At 45.7% G+C, this 17,722-nt stretch overlaps 1 protein-coding gene across 1 annotated transcript in view; it reads left to right on the top strand.

Moving 5' to 3' along the window:
• Positions 1-1,751: 1,751 nt before the first annotated feature.
• Positions 1,752-17,722, top strand: part of LOC103176849 (thrombospondin-type laminin G domain and EAR repeat-containing protein) — a 30,597-nt gene continuing 14,626 nt past the window's right edge. Inside the window, 8 exon segments of the mRNA XM_042336530.1 lie at positions 1,752-1,833; positions 6,353-6,573; positions 8,749-8,976; positions 10,521-10,610; positions 11,431-11,587; positions 12,732-12,863; positions 15,444-15,676; positions 16,428-16,614. Coding sequence (XP_042192464.1) covers positions 1,752-1,833; positions 6,353-6,573; positions 8,749-8,976; positions 10,521-10,610; positions 11,431-11,587; positions 12,732-12,863; positions 15,444-15,676; positions 16,428-16,614 — 1,330 coding nt within the window.

Below are 17,722 nucleotides of genomic sequence, written 5' to 3'. Positions count from 1 at the left end.
TCTTGGGACGTCCTCCCAACGTGAAAGGTGCCATACAAATGTAAATTTGTATTGTATCCAGTTATGGTGATCTCCTCTTGAAGGCTGGCTAAAGAGCTCGTTCACTAGGATTGAACCATTATGGCACAGAAGAAGACCATTTTAGCCCATTGTGTAATCCTTTCAGTCCCACTTACCTGCATTTTCCCCATACCCCTGTAGCTGACGTTTTTTTAAAGTCTCCACATGAGACATCAGAGTAACACGCTAAGGAACACAACAACAACAAAATTACATTTATAGAGCGCCTTTCACGTCGGGAGGAGGTTCCAAAGCACTGAACAGTTAGGTGTCGGGACCCGAGCATGGGGGAGAGGTGGTGTACGGGTGAGGGAAGGCAAAGAGGTGGGAGGGAGACCAAAGACACGGTCGAAGAGAAGGGTCTTGAGACTGGCCTTGAAGGAGACAAGGGAGGAAGCGAGGTGAAGAGACCGTGGGATGGAGTTCCTTGAGTGTGGGGGCAGAGAGGCTGAAAGCCCAATGATAGGTTGGGCGGGAGACATGGAGCAGACTGGAGCCCGCTGAACGGAGGAAGCGGGCAGGTTGGTAGGGAGTCAGCAGGTCAGAGAGGTAGGAGGGGGCAAGGCCATGGATGGCCTTAAGGTGCACCAATGCTGGGTCAAGCTGGATGTTGGTCTCTCATTTTTCGATGCGCTGCAACTGAAAGCAGAATTGCTTGAAGAACTCGGGGACAGAAACAGTCCTCACTAACCTGATGACTCAGAGTTTGGAGGAACCGACAAAGGAAAACTTGGCTGAGCGTTGGCAGGGTGAGGAGTCGCCCTTAAAATCTTCCAACTCCTGCAACATTTAAAGTGATGCATGGCGCCCCGGGGGGGGAAGTTTCACACAGTCTCAGAACGAAAAGGCACGTTCGTGTTTGCGGAGGGTTGAGGGAGTTTACAAATCTTAAGACAAGTTATGATTGTGGCTGGAAATATTTCAGAAGTTATATAGCTGCAGAAGGCTTATGTGTATATATATATATATATACATATATATAAACACACAGTATATATAAGGAGCATTTAAATGGGGGAAATTCCTCTGGTTTGCAGTCTGAGGGACTGGCAAGAGATGAAAGGATCAGGTTTCTTTGGGGGCTCCACTGAGACACTGTGTGTCAGTCAATGCACCGGGAGCTTGTGGTGCCAGGGAACTAACTCGCTCTGATTTGACTGCGAGCTAATTGCGGGGCTGATGTCACTGGCGATCTGGAGGCAGTTCGAAACCCATTCCGCCTTTTCCAGGTTGAGCGCATCCTTTTTTTTTAAAAAAAAGGAGAAAGAGAGAGAGAGAGAGTTCCTCACCACAGGTCTCCCTGTAACGTGGACCTTGAAAAAACAGGGGGTGGAGGCAGATTCTCTCCCTGATCAGGGGAGGGTTTTTTGCAGGAAAATCAGTCAACTGCAACCCCCCACCCACCCACCCACCTCCCCCCCACCCACACTCACTGCCCCCACACCCTCCCCTGTTGCCCGGGGATGGTTGTGCGCGGTCCAGCACAGATCGACCAGTAGCGCAGCCCCTGAGCCGGGCTGGGGACAGGCTGTCTGTGGGGGGGGGCACTTGCTGTGGGTTGGGATCCTGTCCCGGGATGAAGGAGACGGGAGAGGGGTTTCGCTTTCTCACGGGCTCTGGGCTTTCCCCGGAGCACATTCGGGAGGTTGGAGACGAGGGTTCCTCTGGATGGATGTGACTGAGAGCTCCCGATGTCTGCTCTCCTGCTGCTCTGTGCGCTCCTGCACCTCGGCATCACCAGCAGCCCGGTGAGGGGACACCCCGCGTGCACAGGTGAGGCTGTGGGAGGACAGGTGAGGCTGTGAGAGCACAAGGTGAGAGGACAGGTGAGGCTGTGAGAGCACAAGGTGAGAGGACAGGTGAGGCTGTGAGAGGAGAAGGTGAGAGGACAGGTGAGGCTGTGAGAGCACAAGGTGAGAGGACAGGTGAGGCTGTGAGAGCACAAGGTGAGAGGACAGGTGAGGCTGTGAGAGCACAAGGTGAGAGGACAGGTGAGGCTGTGAGAGCACAAGGTGAGAGGACAGGTGAGGCTGTGAGAGCACAAGGTGAGAGGACAGGTGAGGCTGTGAGAGCACAAGGTGAGAGGACAGGTGAGGCTGTGAGAGGAGAAGGTGAGAGGACAGGTGAGGCTGTGAGAGGAGAAGGTGAGAGGACAGGTGAGGCTGTGAGAGGAGAAGGTGAGAGGACAGGTGAGGCTGTGAGAGGAGAAGGTGAGAGGACAGGTGAGGCTGTGAGAGCACAAGGTGAGAGGACAGGTGAGGCTGTGAGAGGAGAAGGTGAGAGGACAGGTGAGGCTGTGAGAGCACAAGGTGAGAGGACAGGTGAGGCTGTGAGAGCACAAGGTGAGAGGACAGGTGAGGCTGTGAGAGGAGAAGGTGAGAGGACAGGTGAGGCTCTGAGAGGAGAAGGTGAGAGGACAGGTGAGACTGTGAGAGCACAAGGTGAGAGGACAGGTGAGGCTGTGAGAGGAGAAGGTGAGAGGACAGGTGAGGCTGTGAGAGCACAAGGTGAGAGGACAGGTGAGGCTGTGAGAGAAGAAGGTGAGAGGACAGGTGAGACTGTGAGAGCACAAGGTGAGAGGACAGGTGAGGCTGTGAGAGCACAAGGTGAGAGGACAGGTGAGGCTGTGAGAGGAGAAGGTGAGAGGACAGGTGAGGCTGTGAACTTCGTGCCCAGACCCACACAGGTTAGTGAGCAGGAGAAATTGCATGAATATTCAAAGGTGAGCGATGAGTTGTGAAGTGGAGAAAGATGGACTTTTTTAAAAAAGAAACTGTGATCGAGACCGTGCGAGAGGAATATTGTGCAGATAAACCTCACCTGTCCAGATGAGAGAGAGATGCTGCCAGTGGGACCAGACAAACAAGAAATCAGAGCCTGTACAAGAGGTGTAACGCACGATTCTAAGTCTAACTCAGGAATTGCTGTTCAGATTGGCAGATTTTGTGGTAAGCTGTTTTGTAGCCATGAAAGAAAATCAAGGTCTTTATTGTTTTTTTTTAAAAAAGATTCTACATATGAGAAGTCGCTTTGGAAGGTGCGGGGCTGATGGATAAAAAAACTTAAGTGTGAGAGGCTGTGCAGGTTAGATAGAGGGTCCAGAATAAAACGTGATTCTGAACAGACAGGAGAGACTTAATGGGGTTGAACAATGGCGTTGGAATATGAATAATTTTGCAATCAGTGTTGAACAGGAGGACAACAACTTGCATTTACAAAGCGCCCTTCACACAGGATAGTGTCCAGGGACACTGCAAGGACAGAGACTGGATAAAGATTGTACAATTATGAGCCACTGAGGTGCCCCAGGCAAGAGATTGAGAAATATATAGCGCAGGTCGATCGATGGTTGTGATAGAGAAGGAAAATCAGCATTGACATAAACAAAGAAAACAATACAAATCTGAATAACTATGGATTTTAATCCAACTTTTACTGCAGTGATGAATTGTAACCAAATTGATGTCATTCTTAACTGCATCTACTGAAGTAATAGTTTCTAAATGAAGACAAAATGGTTATTTTATACTTAAAGACACCATGTTTATAGAGCATGGTCCAGCTCACAATTTAGCTGTGGTAAACAAACGTATATATTGAAATGTCAGATCTGAAAGAATGGAAGATTAAAAACACAGTGTTAACATCCCTGTGCGCTGACATATTTACTGAGAGACTCTGTAACTCAGAAATCATTCCTTTCACACACATACAACCCCTAATCTGCAAACAATTGACTAGTTTTTAGTAATACTTACATTGTGTACGTTTGCCTACAAATACACAGTCACTACACTTTACAGTATATCCTGAGACATTTTGACGACGGGATAAGGCGCTGTATCAAATTTAAGATTATTATTGTTGTGCATTTCAGAACTAATTGTCACACATGCTCAACACCTTTACAGGACAGACCTGTCTTGTGGACTGACTCTGTGTGAATTTTGAAAAGTTGCAGGGGAATCCCTGACTCGGAAATTAGCTAATAATTGAAAATATTTTTTAATTCAGTAAATAATTTACATAAGAATAATGAATCCCTATGAGTGAGTTACAGGCTGGAATCTAATTCAATAGTTCAAGTTATTTATACAATAACAACAAAATTGTAAAGCGCCTTTCAAGTCGGGAGGACATCCCAAGGCGTTGAACAGTCAGGGATCAGAACCCGAGCGTAGCAGGGGGGCAGAGTTGGGATGAGGGAGGGCGGAGAGATAGGAGGGCGGCTGAAGGGGTGGTCGAAAAGGAGGGTCTTGAGTCGTGCCTTGAAGGAAGCAAGAGATGGAGCAAGATGCAGGGTTTGTGAGATGGAGTTCCAAAGGGAGTTCCCCAGGCAGAGATGCTGAAAGCTTGGCCAGCGATGGTAGGGTGGGTCGGGCGTTACATAGAATGATGGATAGCGGGAGTGAATTAGAAGCTGGTATCTAATCTTCATAATTATTAATATAAAATAATTATTATCTGATCCAGATGGTGTCGGAAATTTTGCCTGAAGCTTGATCAGAGAAGAGAGATTTCTGAACATGCGTGATTTTAATTCTCTGCAATTGACCTGAGTGTTTCCTCTTGGTTCAGAGGAAATACGCCTGTTCAGATAGCACAGATCAGACAGAGAATGAGTCAGCACAGAAGGTTCGTCACTACTGTTTAGCAGCAAGGCAACAATGATTCCATGTGTGTCAGAGGAGAAATGGGGCGGAATTGGAAAAGTCATTACAGTCAAACCTGTTCAAGCAACCATCTCCAATCAGCAATCACCCTATGTGCACAACCACCCTAGGACAACCTGGACAGTCCGGTTCGCACACCAACTCAGAGGCCACCCTTATACAAAGGACACTTTCGCCTGTGTTCAACAGGTTTGACTGTATTTTGACTTTTTAACTTTTAGTTCAGTCACAGAAAATGCAGTGGAAGAATTGAAACATTTTCATATTTAACAATTGGAAGACATAATAATAATAATTCTTGCATTTGATAACACGCCTGATGACATTGTCGAGGCATCTCAAAGTGCTTTTCAGGATTTACTGTGAAGCGTAGTGACTGTATTTTATAGGTGACGGCAGCCGTCATAAGGTACGCTTTGCTATTTTCAGGATCCAAATGAGGTGCAGTGGATGTATAACAGTCTGACTGTATAAAACTTGCTGTAGAAGCTAAACAACTTAGTGGTCTGGCTGTTCTCAGCACACAAATCCCATGTTTCATTCTTCTACTTTAGTTATTATTGATGGGTATCGCAGCCTGAAACCCCACGGTGCTCATTTAGTGGGCTAAGTTTACAATTGTAATTGTGGCTTCCACACAGCTCTTCACAATGGTTTGGCAGCTTCCACCTTGACCCACTGTTATTCGGCATTTCTTCTCTGTTTGAACACTGTTCAGCTCTGTAGTTAGAGGTGAGACTGTTTTTTAAAGTGCTGGTTTTTCAGCATTTACATCAATCCAGGGATTACAGGATTAAATGGAAATAATGAAAGAAGTGGTATGTGGATAACGGGCCTTCCCCTGTGCCCTATTCTCACACAAAGCCTTTTTTCCCCCTATGCTGGGCTATAGTAACCCCTCTCTTCAAAACCACTATTAATATCCCTTTCTCAAAAAAAAACCATTGAACATGTTCTGAATAGCCTTCTTCTGTGCTGTAATTTTTTGTGGTTCTGTGGACTCCTTCAAACTCTCAAGTTATCACCCCATCTCCGACGTGCCCTTCTTCTCCAAGGTACTGGAATGCACTGTCACCTCCCAGGTTCTCTCCTTCCCATCTCTCTCTGTACGAGTAACTTTGATCTGGATTCTTCCCCGCCCACAGCTCTGGCTAGAGTCCTAATGACATCCTCTCTGTCTGCGACCAGAGCTTTTTTGCCTCCTCGATCGCTCTGCCGCTTTCAGCAGAACCTATAGTGTATAGGCTATAGCACTTGCTTCGAGGACCAGGGCTCAATTCCAGGCGGGGTGAAACCTTAGGCAAGTTTCCTTCCTCCACACGCCTCAAGTTGGAACATGATTGTTAGTCGATTGTCGGATTCCTTTCTTGGGGTAATAATCCCTTCAAAAAAGTAATAATAATTTGGTCACTCTAACCACTGTTTATGGGAAACTGCTGTGCGCAATTGGCTGCTGTGTTTTGCCCACAAAATACACAGTAATACACTTTACAGTGGATTCTGTGAAGCGCTTTGAAATGTCTCAAATACGTGATAAGGCGCTGTATACAAGGATTATTATTATTGTGAGTGGGATTTTCACTGTGATCGGGTGGATTATTTTCTGTTGATATATTTAGATTTGCAGCCACTGGACCTTCTCTCTGAAATAACTGAAGACCGTGGGGGACGCCTGATTGGAATGGGGATCGTCCAGGCGCAGGGAGCCCGAGGCTTGCGCCTCGGTAAGGATCTGAAGGCAATCAGCTTCTCAGCCTCTCACATCTTTAAAGTTTGCAACCACTTCCCAGCCGAATTCTCCATAGTAATCACGCTCAAAGTCAATAGCATTGCACCAAAGGTACTGTCAAAACAAGAGTGTGCCTTTAGGCTACAATATGGGTCTGTAACTGAGCTCAATCTGTGCAGGGATATTACTGAAGATTGTGTTGTTTGAGGATATATGACCCTGTGGTGTTATTGGTAATGGTTTGATGTTTCTCAGATAGACTACAGCATAGAATCATTGAACAACAACAAAAATTACATTTGTATAGCGCCTTTGACGTCGGGAGGACATCCCAAGGAGCTAAACAGTCAGTGTTTCGGACCCGAGCTGGGGGTTGGGATTGGGGAGGATGGAGGGCAGGGGGGGAAGCGGGGTGATTGAAAGCACGGTCAAAGAGGAGGGTCTTGAAATGGGTCTTGAAGGAGGCAAGGAAGGGGTCGAGGCAGAGGGACTGCGGGATGGAGTTCCAGAGGGTGGGGGCAGAGTGGTAGAACGCACAGCCCCATTGGTGGCGCGGGCAAAGTGGGGCACATGAAGCAGGCCGGAGCCTGCTGAGCCGAGAGGGAGCTAGGAGGTCATGGAGGTAGTGGGAAATCGAGACCATGGAGGGCTTTGAAGGTGAGGACCAGTATCTTGAACTGTATCCTCTGTGTGATGGGAAGCCAGTGGAGTCGGGCGAGGATGGGGGTGATAGGGCCACAGAGCCTGGTGTGGGAGAGGACACGGGCTGCAGAATTCTGGATGATCTGCAGTCTATGGAGGGAGGAATTGGGGAGGCCGACAAGCAAGGAGTTTGGATAGTCAAGCTTGGATGTTATGAATACGTGTATGGGGTACAATTGAAGGGTGCAATAATACCATTGTCATGCAACTGTAGTAATTAAAAAGCCTTTAAATAGTGACATTGTAATATAACTTGTTCTGTGATGTGATACCGATTGAAAGTGTATCTGTAACATAAAACATTGCCGGTGTGATACCACTGAAACCCTCTTCATTGGTTACATGTAAAGTACCAGGGAAGCATTTATGTATACAGTGTCAATGATATAGTATTAAGCGAGACTGTAGAGTATCAGTGTGACAGCCTGACGCAGATTCAGGGCATTTCAGAGATTAGTGGCTGACAGTAAGGCCGCCAATGGTGGATTGGAGGGGTTGAGGGATGTGCAGGAAGCCCAAGGCAGGTGAACAAATAGCACAGGTAGAGGAGTGGGCTATGAGCAGGTCGGAGAGGTAGGGAGGTGTCAGGGCATGAATTGATCAGTAGATGAGTTTTTGATGGGAGCAAATGGAGCACGACAAGGTCTGAGGTGATGGGGGTGTGGAGTTTGGTATGGGTGAGGATACAGGTGGCAGAGTTTTGAATCAGCCGGGCACATAAGTTCCCTTTATGAAGGAAGGGCTATGTCACATGGGAATTCCCAGCTTCAACACGCCTTTAAAGAGATGGGCCAAATGGGATTTCCCAAAAGCAGGCCTGCTAAACAGATTTGCTTCCAGATGAGATGCTGGGTTTTCCTTTCACAGATGCTGCTGGTTGCCCTGTAATCATGTAGAGTATTGGTTAGAGCACTCCCCTCACAAGTGAGAGGACCTGGGTTTGATTCCCGGGCAGGGCAAAACCTTAGACATGTTTCCTTACTCCACATGCCTCTGCTTACCTAGCAATAAGTAGGAAACCGGTTGTTAGTCGATTGGCGGATTGCCTCCGGGAATAATAATTCCTTCATCAAATAAATAAATAATTTGGTCACTCTTCCACGACTGTTTGTGGGACACTGTTGTATCTAATTGGCTGCAATGTTTCGCCCACAAAACATACAGTCACTCCACTTTATACAATATTCTGTGAAGCGCTTTGAGACGTCTCAGTGACACGATAAGGCACTATATCAAATGCAAGAATTATTATTATTGTTGTTAATATTATCTGCCTGTTCAGGTGGATATTAAAGACACTTTCAAAAGGCAAAGAGAGATTTTCCAAGACCTGGCTAACAGCCCTCTAGGTGAATATTTCATGCACCTTATGCCTGTTTGTGAGATATTGCTAGGAACAAATTAGCTGTTGAGTTTGCCAACAGCTGCAGTCACTATACTTGGCAGCAATTAGGTATGAAATGCTTTCAGGCACTGCATTGTTATAGACGCTATATCAAATGTAAAAGTTATTCAACATGACCAGCAGGCTTTTGAAGAGGCGTCACTCTATAGTATTACTAACTTCCTCCATTTACATTGCAGAGGAATGAATATGTCTTCACTTTGCTCAAGGAGGGCACCAGCCACATGCTGCTGGGACTGAGGTTCTCCGAAGACAAGCTCCACTTTGAGTTTTCCTCCGGCCTGAGGAAACAGGTCACATTCCGGGGTGTCCGCTTGGCAGATCGACGCTGGCATACAGCGGTGCTGGCCATATCTGGGGATTTTGCATCACTGTCGGTGGACTGCTGTCAGCCCGTGGAAGTGTGAGTAATTCTCCGCTTCTCCTCAGCCATGATGGAGTGAGGTATGACTTAGCGGCGGTGTAGACAGGAGTGCAGCACATTCGAGCGTTAAATAGACTTTGTCTGAAGGTTAAGTGCCTCTCTAAACACTTCACCGTGTGTAGAATCAGGAAGGAAATAGCGAAGCAGCGGGTGGTGGTATGTTGCATTGCAAAGTGCTGCTACCCCAGAACTGTATTTTACAACCTTGTTTTTCAAGTGTCCTCTAAAAATTATCTTATAATAATAATAAATAATAAGCCTTGCATTTGATATAGCGCTTCACAGAATATACTGTAAAGCGTAAGGCTGTGTATTTTGTGAGTGAAACGCAGTTCCCAGTTGCGCACAATTATGTCCCTCTAACAGTCATGGAATGAGTGACCAATTTTATTTGGGGGAATTGTTGACCAGAACACTGGGAGAATCTTCCTTCATGTTCCAGGACCTCACTACGTCTCCAACCTGCTTACTCCCCAACCCACGACTCCTGCCTCCTGCAGGTCCTTTGGGGACTTCATTCCATCATCGGTGGCAGTAGCGAGAATGCTACTACTAGACCAGACAGAAGTCTTTGCATTTGACAGAGTGCCTGATCACGTTACTGAAACGTCTCAAAGTACTTCACAGGATATACCGTAAAGTGTAGTGACTGTGTATTTGTAGACAAATGTGGCGGCCAATTTTTTTTTCAACATTATAGGCTCTTTATCAAATGCAAGGATGATTATTGGTAAATGCAATGCTTGGTGTCATGATTCAATCACTATTGTGAGCTGGGTTGATTGATCTCTGCAGGGATGGAATGGCACTCCTGTATTCGGCCTCAATAGTATCTTTCTTACGCTGAACTCTTTGCTTTGCTATTTTTAGCCATCAGTGTATAAAAATAATAATATTCCTTGCATTTGATAAAGCGCCTTATCACATATTGAGACTTCTCAAAGCGCTTCACAGAAAATATTGAAAAGTGGATTGACTGTGTATTTTGTGGGCAAAACACAGCAGGCAATTGTGCACAGCAGTGCCTATGGTTTCGCCCCGCCCAGGAATCAAACCCGGGTCCTCCCTTTTGCAAGGTGGGTGCCATAACCACAACACTACGGGACTCCACCCTATTGCCCCAAGTTAGACAGAAAGAAACGTCAAGAGGTACTGTCCAGTGGCCCTCTGGTAGATCACACCAAGAGTGTCAAGTGGTGGAAGGATCAGGCTTGCCTGTGTGTAGCCAGCATGGCATAGCAGCCAACAATAGTGTCTGGCCACATAGAATAGACTCATGGTGAGGTGCTGGAGGGTGACTGCCATCCCTGATACTACCTCAGCACAAGGCAACGCCTGTAAGAGAGCGGACGTGATAATTGGATGAAGAAAATATTTTTTACTTTTCTCTATTCATTACAGGAATGAATTCTGCGTTTAATAAGATCAAAGAATTGTACATTTATAATTGGAATTTGTGGTTTTCCATGTCCAGGAAATTGCTGAGTTTTGATGTGTGTATTTAAAATGAAATTGTACCGTTTGCAGGATTTTGGATATCCCTTCCCTGAAGCTCTAGACGTAGGAAGATCAAGATTCTACATTGGGAACAGAAGGAGGCAGAAGGGATTATTTTCAGTAAGTATTTGGGGAAATGAGGTTGAGTACAAACAGGGTGAATCTGATCAACTATGTCTGGATAATGGATGTTACATTCATGTGGGTCTTCATAAGCACAATTTACACTGGGGAAAGAGAAAGAGAGGACAGGGTGACACTCTCTTACTCAGCACACGTTACACTGGATGGGGGAAATATAACTGTAACCAATTCATTGAGATGAATCTTGGTGGAGGGTGATGAAACATTTCTCGAGCAGTGAGCATTTTCAGGACACATAACTCAGATACTTCATCCCAGATCAGAGATCACTGTTCTGCACTCTGATACCCACTCAAAATTGCTTCTCTGATTCTCTCCTTTTACTCCTTTAGTTACAGCCTGGACTTCATTCCCTCTTGTCCTCGAAGCATTTCGCAGGATATACTATAAAGTGTAGTGTCTGTGTATTTTGTAGGCCTGATTCCAGTAATTATTGCTTGTATAAAACCAGATTCTCTATTTGCTTCCAGGGCAGACAGCAGGTGATAGTCAGTGGGCAGATCTCCTTAGTCAAATGACATTTGTTCCACTTCCTGGATTTGAAGCAGTCCATTCTGATGGGTTAGGGTTAGCCGATCAGCCAAGTTCCTACTTACTGCCAGCTAAACAGGAGCGTATGCAGTAAGGAAACTTGCCTAAGGTTTCGCCTTGCCGGGAATCAAACTCGGGTCCTCTGGCTTGTGAGGCGAGCTAAGCCACTATGCTACGGAACTCCACAAGACTCCATATGAGTAGGGGAGAGAAGTATACAATCTGAGTAATGTTGTGAAGCTGTCTCTCACGTGATGTGTTGCAGGGCCTGCTGAGGCAGCTTGTGTTGCTGCCAGGATCGGACGCTATGAGGAAAATGTGTCCCAGCCCCAATCCCAGATTAGCCACACTCTCTGTACCCACCATTTTATCAGAGCTGCCGGTCAAGCCAACAGAGAACGATGTATTGAAGTATCCGTATGGTAAGGCTTCCATTCTCATATTGACTTACTGATTCTCCACCTTCAAAGACCAGGAGTACTGAGGCCAATTTCAGTGCCACAGCAGGTGGAGATTGAACCTCAAATCTATGTTGTCTGTGGTTCGGTATCACAGTGAGTAGTGCTCTTACTAAGTGAGCTAATGGGAACCCTAGCTGTGACCATTCTTACATAAATGTTTATATCTCCCCTCACACAGGCAGCAAGACAGTGAAATTGGGTCAAATGGAGGCAATAAATAATATTAAATTAAAAGTATCTGTGTTGGAAACTGAGGGGGAAATGTCATCCTTCAAATTGTTAAGGGTACAGGGTCACACAAGTCAGAATGGTCTCTGGTCTGTTACTGTGTGGGCACTACAGCTGGTCTCTGAATCCCTTAAGCTAAGGAGGAAGAGAAAAAAAATAGATCCTGCTCTCTGGAACTCTCCCAAAACTCTTCTGCCTCATACGGTCTTGTGAAGGTTGCTATCATAGTGTTGTTGTTAACTATCCGGCGAACCCTGATGAAAGGGCGTGTTTGAAGACAAAATGAGAGTAATGTTGGGCTCACTACTGATACGTTCCATGGTTAAGTGGCTTGCTTAAATCACTGCCTTGACTTGCACATGAATAATAGGCACTTGGGAAGGGCTATCAATGCCTGCTGCAGTCATTGCATTTAGGACCTAGAATACCTAAAAAAATTCAGATTATAGGGGTGTCGTCAGTGGGACTGAAAGGATTGCTTTTGAGGGAGCCGTCACAGGCACGATGGGCCAAATAGCCTTCTTTTATGCTGCAAATTTTTATGGTTCTAGGACAGGAGGATAAAGGCAGAAAGTATGTCCTACACCATGAATGGCTCCTGATGGAAAGTAATGTCGGGATTGGACATATGTAGATCCTCTTCCAGTAGTGTGTTCTATCTGCTTCCTGTCCTGCTTAGACTGTGAATGTTATTCATTTTGCCACAAAATATACAGTCAATTCACTTTACAGTATATTCTATGAGGGGGTTTTGAGACATCTCGAAGACACGATAAGGCGTTATATCAAATGGAAGGATTATTATTGTTATCATTATTTCCCCCCTTACTGTTGTGACACCCCACCCCCCTCCTCCATCTCTCTGTGTTGAGTTTAGAAGCTGAAGTCAAGGTGACCTTAGGAAGCCACCCACCCTGCACTCAAACTGAAGCCGGGCGTCTCTGGTTTGATGTCTTCCGAAGAGGCCTGTTTATCTGTGATGGCAAGACCTGGGTGTCCATGTTAAAAGGTAAAATGAAGATAGAAATTCAGATAAAGAAGCATTGCTTATAGTATTTGCTCCCTGATAGATAGCAATGGCTTTGGGTTTAGGTATTTTATAGATCATGTTTACTGTGGAACATGAATGGTAATATATAATCCAGGACCACTAACGTCCTGACAGACTGCCTGTCAGACATCAAGTGCTGGATGAGCACCAACTTTCTACAGTTGAACATCAGCAAGACTGAGGCTCTCCTGATTGGCTCGCGCTAGCGCCTCCACGCCTCAGGCGCTGGCAGCATCAGCATCCATGGATGCACACACCACCTCACCAAGCCAGTCAGGAACCTTGGCGTCTTGTTTGACCTTCAATTGTCCTTTCTTCCCCACATTCATGCTATAACCCACTCTGCCTTCCCCCACCTCTGCAACATTGCCAGACTGCGCCACTGCCTCACCCCTCAGGCCACCGAAACCCTCATACATGTCTTCATTACATCTAGGCTCATCTATGCCAATTCCCTGCTCGTCAGCCTTCTCAACTCTCCCCTCCACAGGCTGCAGATAATCCAGAACTCTGCAGCTCATGTCCTTTCCCACATCAGGCTCTATTACCCCATCACACCCACCCTTGCTCGGCTCCACTGGCTCCCCATCTCTCAGGTTATCGAGTTCAAAATCCTCATCCTCACCTTCAAGGCCCTCCATGGCCTTGCCCCCTCCTATCTTTTCAACCTGCTAACCCCTTATCAACCTGTCCGTTCCTTCCACTCAGCAGACTCTGGCCTGCTCCCTGTCCCCTCCCATCGGCAGTTGGGCCTTCAGCCTCTCTGCCCCCACCCTCTCATCCGTACCTTTGGCCAACTTCCTACCCTGTCTGCCCTCCACCCTCCCTGCTGCCAACCCCCCAACCCCACCCCGCTCCGGGCCTAATCCCTAATCCCTGACTGTTCAGCGCCTTGGAACGTCCTCCTGACGTGAAAGGCGCTTTACAAATGTAATTTTGTATTGTATTGTGTAATATGTATGAGGTAGAATATTTATAATGTGGAGCATGTACATTACAAGCGCTATATCAAATACAAATTATTTCCAGCTGTTTCCAAAACAGTGGCTACAAATTATACAATGAACTGATGAATGTAGCCCTGTATACAGACAGCAGGAATCACAGTGTAAATCTTTCCACAGTTCCGACTGTGAGGACAAAAGGGGTGCTGATGAAACGTGCTAAACAGTTAGCAGCATGTCAAGACTGGCCTCTCTTTATTTACCCGACTTACTGAGAGTACATCATGTGTCAAGAACTTGACGTGAAATGGGCGTGATGCCGAAGCCTGAAAATCATTACTCTTTTCGGCTGCAGCAAGATTTAAGACTCTGTTCCTGGAGTCAGAAATTCCACCTGGTTTTAGCCTGAAGATTATTTTGGATCCTATAGAAATTTGGTGAATTCTTAAATTTGGTCTTACTTCTGAAGTTTTTTTTCCAGGTTTTTTGGTAATTACAAAAACCTGGCTCCCAAATTAAGACCAAATTTCAGAATTTGCCATAATTTGGATAAACAATCCAAAGACAATGAATAGTCTTAAAGGTAAAAAAACTATGATATTTTGGGCTTTGGGAGTTTTGCATTTTGTAACCAGGCTTTAAAGTGTGGATCTCTCTGATTATGTGGTATTTGCACAAATGTCAGCAGATTTAAGTCTTGCTTTGAAGTCTTGATTTCCAACCACTAGTTTGTGGATTGTGGTAAAGCTTTCTGACTGAGCAGGAATATAAGACCACATGGGAAGCCAGGGCATGGGAGACAAAACCAGGGGTTTGCTCAAGTAGATGTTATACTACTCACTCCTATAGCTCAGTGATTAGAGCACTCGCCTCGCAAGTGAGAGACCTCAGTTCGCTTCTTGGCGGGGCGAAACGTTGGGCAAGTTTCCTTACTCCACACACCTCTACTTATCTGCAGTAAGTAGGAACCCGTTTGCTAGTTGATTGGCGGATCGCTTTTCCAGGGGTAATAATACCTTCAAAAAAAATTATAATAAATTGGTCACTCAATCCATGACTGTTTGTGGGACACTGCTGTGAGCAATTGGCTGCTGCGCTTTGCCCACAAAATATACAGTCAATTCACTTTACAGTATATTCTATGAAGTACTTTGAGACATCTCAAAGACGTAATAAGTCGCTATTATCAAAATGCCAGTGTTATTATTACTGCATAGTTGCTGAACTTTGTTTATGAGATAATATTCATTCACTCAATCAATGATGTTGCAATGCATTTTCGGTGGGATTCAACCACTTCTTTGCAACACCACCTTCAAGGGACAGTCACAAATGACAATGCTTTTATAAAGGGTGTCTCACAATGGAAAGCCCTTTATCCACATATTCAATAGGTATTACCTTCATCAATTTGATCCTAAAAGAGGATGGCACAATGACCAAGACACTCGTGGTTGCAAAGTCCTGTTTGTAGAACTATAGCAGTCACCTTCCAACTGGGGCTGATTCATTTGAGGCAGAGAAACAGAACACAGTCGTGGCAGATTTGATGCTCTAAGAAGTTTACATGTTTTCCTCTCTGATTCTTTCACAGCTAAAGAAAGACTGGACTATGTGGAGGAATATCAGAATCTGGTCACCTACTCAGAGACTCTCGACGTTGAGATCTTTGAGATCCCAGACATCGGCCTGTTTGCTGCCACAGCCAATAAGAAGCCTCAGCCTGGGTCCACCATTTTTAAATGGTTGGAAGGGAGGTTTGAGCCATACCAGAATATCACAACGTACGAAGCTCAGGCCTGGAAGCATTTCCGTATTGGCACTGAGGTAAAGCTGCTCCAATGAAGCCCAAACATGTATTCCCCAAGTGGGTTTAGGACCCCGTTTCTATAAATGACTAGTGTAGAAGCTGTACACATCCTCCCATCAATAAACCATAGGGTTTGGAGAGTGTGAGTTATGAATCCTGGTATGGCGAGGTTAGCTGATGTTACTCAGGCAGCAGTCAGGCTACAATTAGCCTCAGATCCCTTGGTTTCAGGAAGGTGTGATCAGCCAGGGTATTCTTGCTTCTCGTCACCTTCTGGAAACACCCTGCTCCCTTCCCCTCTTGCAAGTATGTGCACAGTCTTGGGTCAGTTGTTGCTCTAAGGGATTCCGTTTTTTTTCCTCTCTCATTCTTTCCCAGCTTAAGAGAAATTGGACCATATCAAAATATGATCACCAACTCACAAACTCTTGACGTTGGGTGAGGATAGGATCAGGCTCAGCTGTAACGCCCGCTTGTTCTCAAATTTTCTGCCGACACTCACATTTGAGACTTGCACTTGAATAATGGCCATTTGGGACTACATACTGGAGAGCTTCTAGCTCCTGTTGAATCGTATCCCATGAGAGAAGTCTGTGGTATAGTTATATTCAATCCATAAGTTTCCTCGTTTTAACTGCACCTATTTGATGTTTCCCATTTTCCATTGAGAATGGGGATTGATTCCAATTATCGATGTATACAGCTCCCATCACTCACAGAACAGGGTCCCTCTGCAGGGCTGCTTCTATTAACGATGTGTCTTTACAGGTCTTCTTGGCAGTGGCTAACTTTGAGAAGAATGACCGCAACCAGGAGTATTCTGTCATCTACAGATGGAGCAAAAGGAAGCTGCAATTTGTTTTGCACCAGAGGTTGAAGACCCACAGTGCGAGGGACTGGGAGGCCTTCCACATCAACGGGGAGACCTTCTTAGCTGTTGCCAATCATCGTGAAGGTAATGACATGGGCTGCTTGTTATTGCATCTTTTCCCTGTGCCCCTCAATGTTTCAGAAAAAGACGCCTTGCCACCTGCCAGCCAGGGGTTGAGGGCAGCAGGGCAGGGTTTGCACAGCCGATAAAGATGAGGCAAGACTGAATGTGACTGATGTGCTGTGACTAATATAATGAGGCTTACATCTGCACAAACCATCAGAGGATGGTCTGAGCCTGATCAGTTGACTCATCTGCTTGAAGGATGAGACTGAACAATAAGGGAGGGTCTCTAAATCTCTCACTTCCCATTTAGTGAAGAGTGGCCTCTGAGCAGTAGTTCCTGCTTCTTAGCTTCTTCTCTGTCAAAGAGACAGTCAGCAGCACACACATACACACAACTGAAAAATATCACCTTTTTAGCACTCAGAGAAACTGCCCCGTGTAAAGGGCGCTTGTTTTTGGGATCCTATATTGTATTGACCTTGAATAATCATTTCTCTCAAAGCAGACGTGCACAATAAGGCTCAATTAACTAACTGGTGTCCGCCTGGTTCAGTTAGTAACATTCTAGGTTCAGTAGCTGTGGGTTCAAACCTCACATTGGACTTAAGCTCAGAGCTTCTGTGTGAAGTAATGAAACCTGAACTGTCTATTCACTTTCCCTTTTCTGAGCTTGAGTCCATACCCCCTTGTTCTTGAGGGCCATACTCGGGGAGCTTCACTACCCTGCACCACGGGGTGTTGGATGGAGGTTTATACTCATTGTTCCTCACATATCAAGCTCCTGATCAGATAGCTAAAACTTTTGCATCTTTGAGAGAGCAGTGAGAGAACTATTGCATATTTGAGAGAACTATTGCATCTTTGAGAGAACTATTGCATCTTTGAGAGAGCTGTAAATCTCTGAAGTCGAAAAGTGTTCCATTTCCCAACAATCCCCCACTTTGTGGAGCATAAGAATTCACACAAAGAAAAATTATACTATTTCCACTTAAAACAGTGGGCAATGACCTTAAGGTAATCCCAGACTCCAGGTTTTGAATGAACCGTGAAGGCTATAAATCGTTTGCTCTGGGTTCTGGTTATGTATTGGTCAGTGTTGAGTGTATGTGAGTGTATTCAGGACCAC

Source organism: Callorhinchus milii, unplaced genomic scaffold (genome assembly GCF_018977255.1).
Source record: "Callorhinchus milii isolate IMCB2004 unplaced genomic scaffold, IMCB_Cmil_1.0 Scaffold6, whole genome shotgun sequence".
NCBI lineage: Eukaryota > Metazoa > Chordata > Chondrichthyes > Chimaeriformes > Callorhinchidae > Callorhinchus > Callorhinchus milii.
This window is presented reverse-complemented; position numbering and strand designations above follow the sequence as displayed.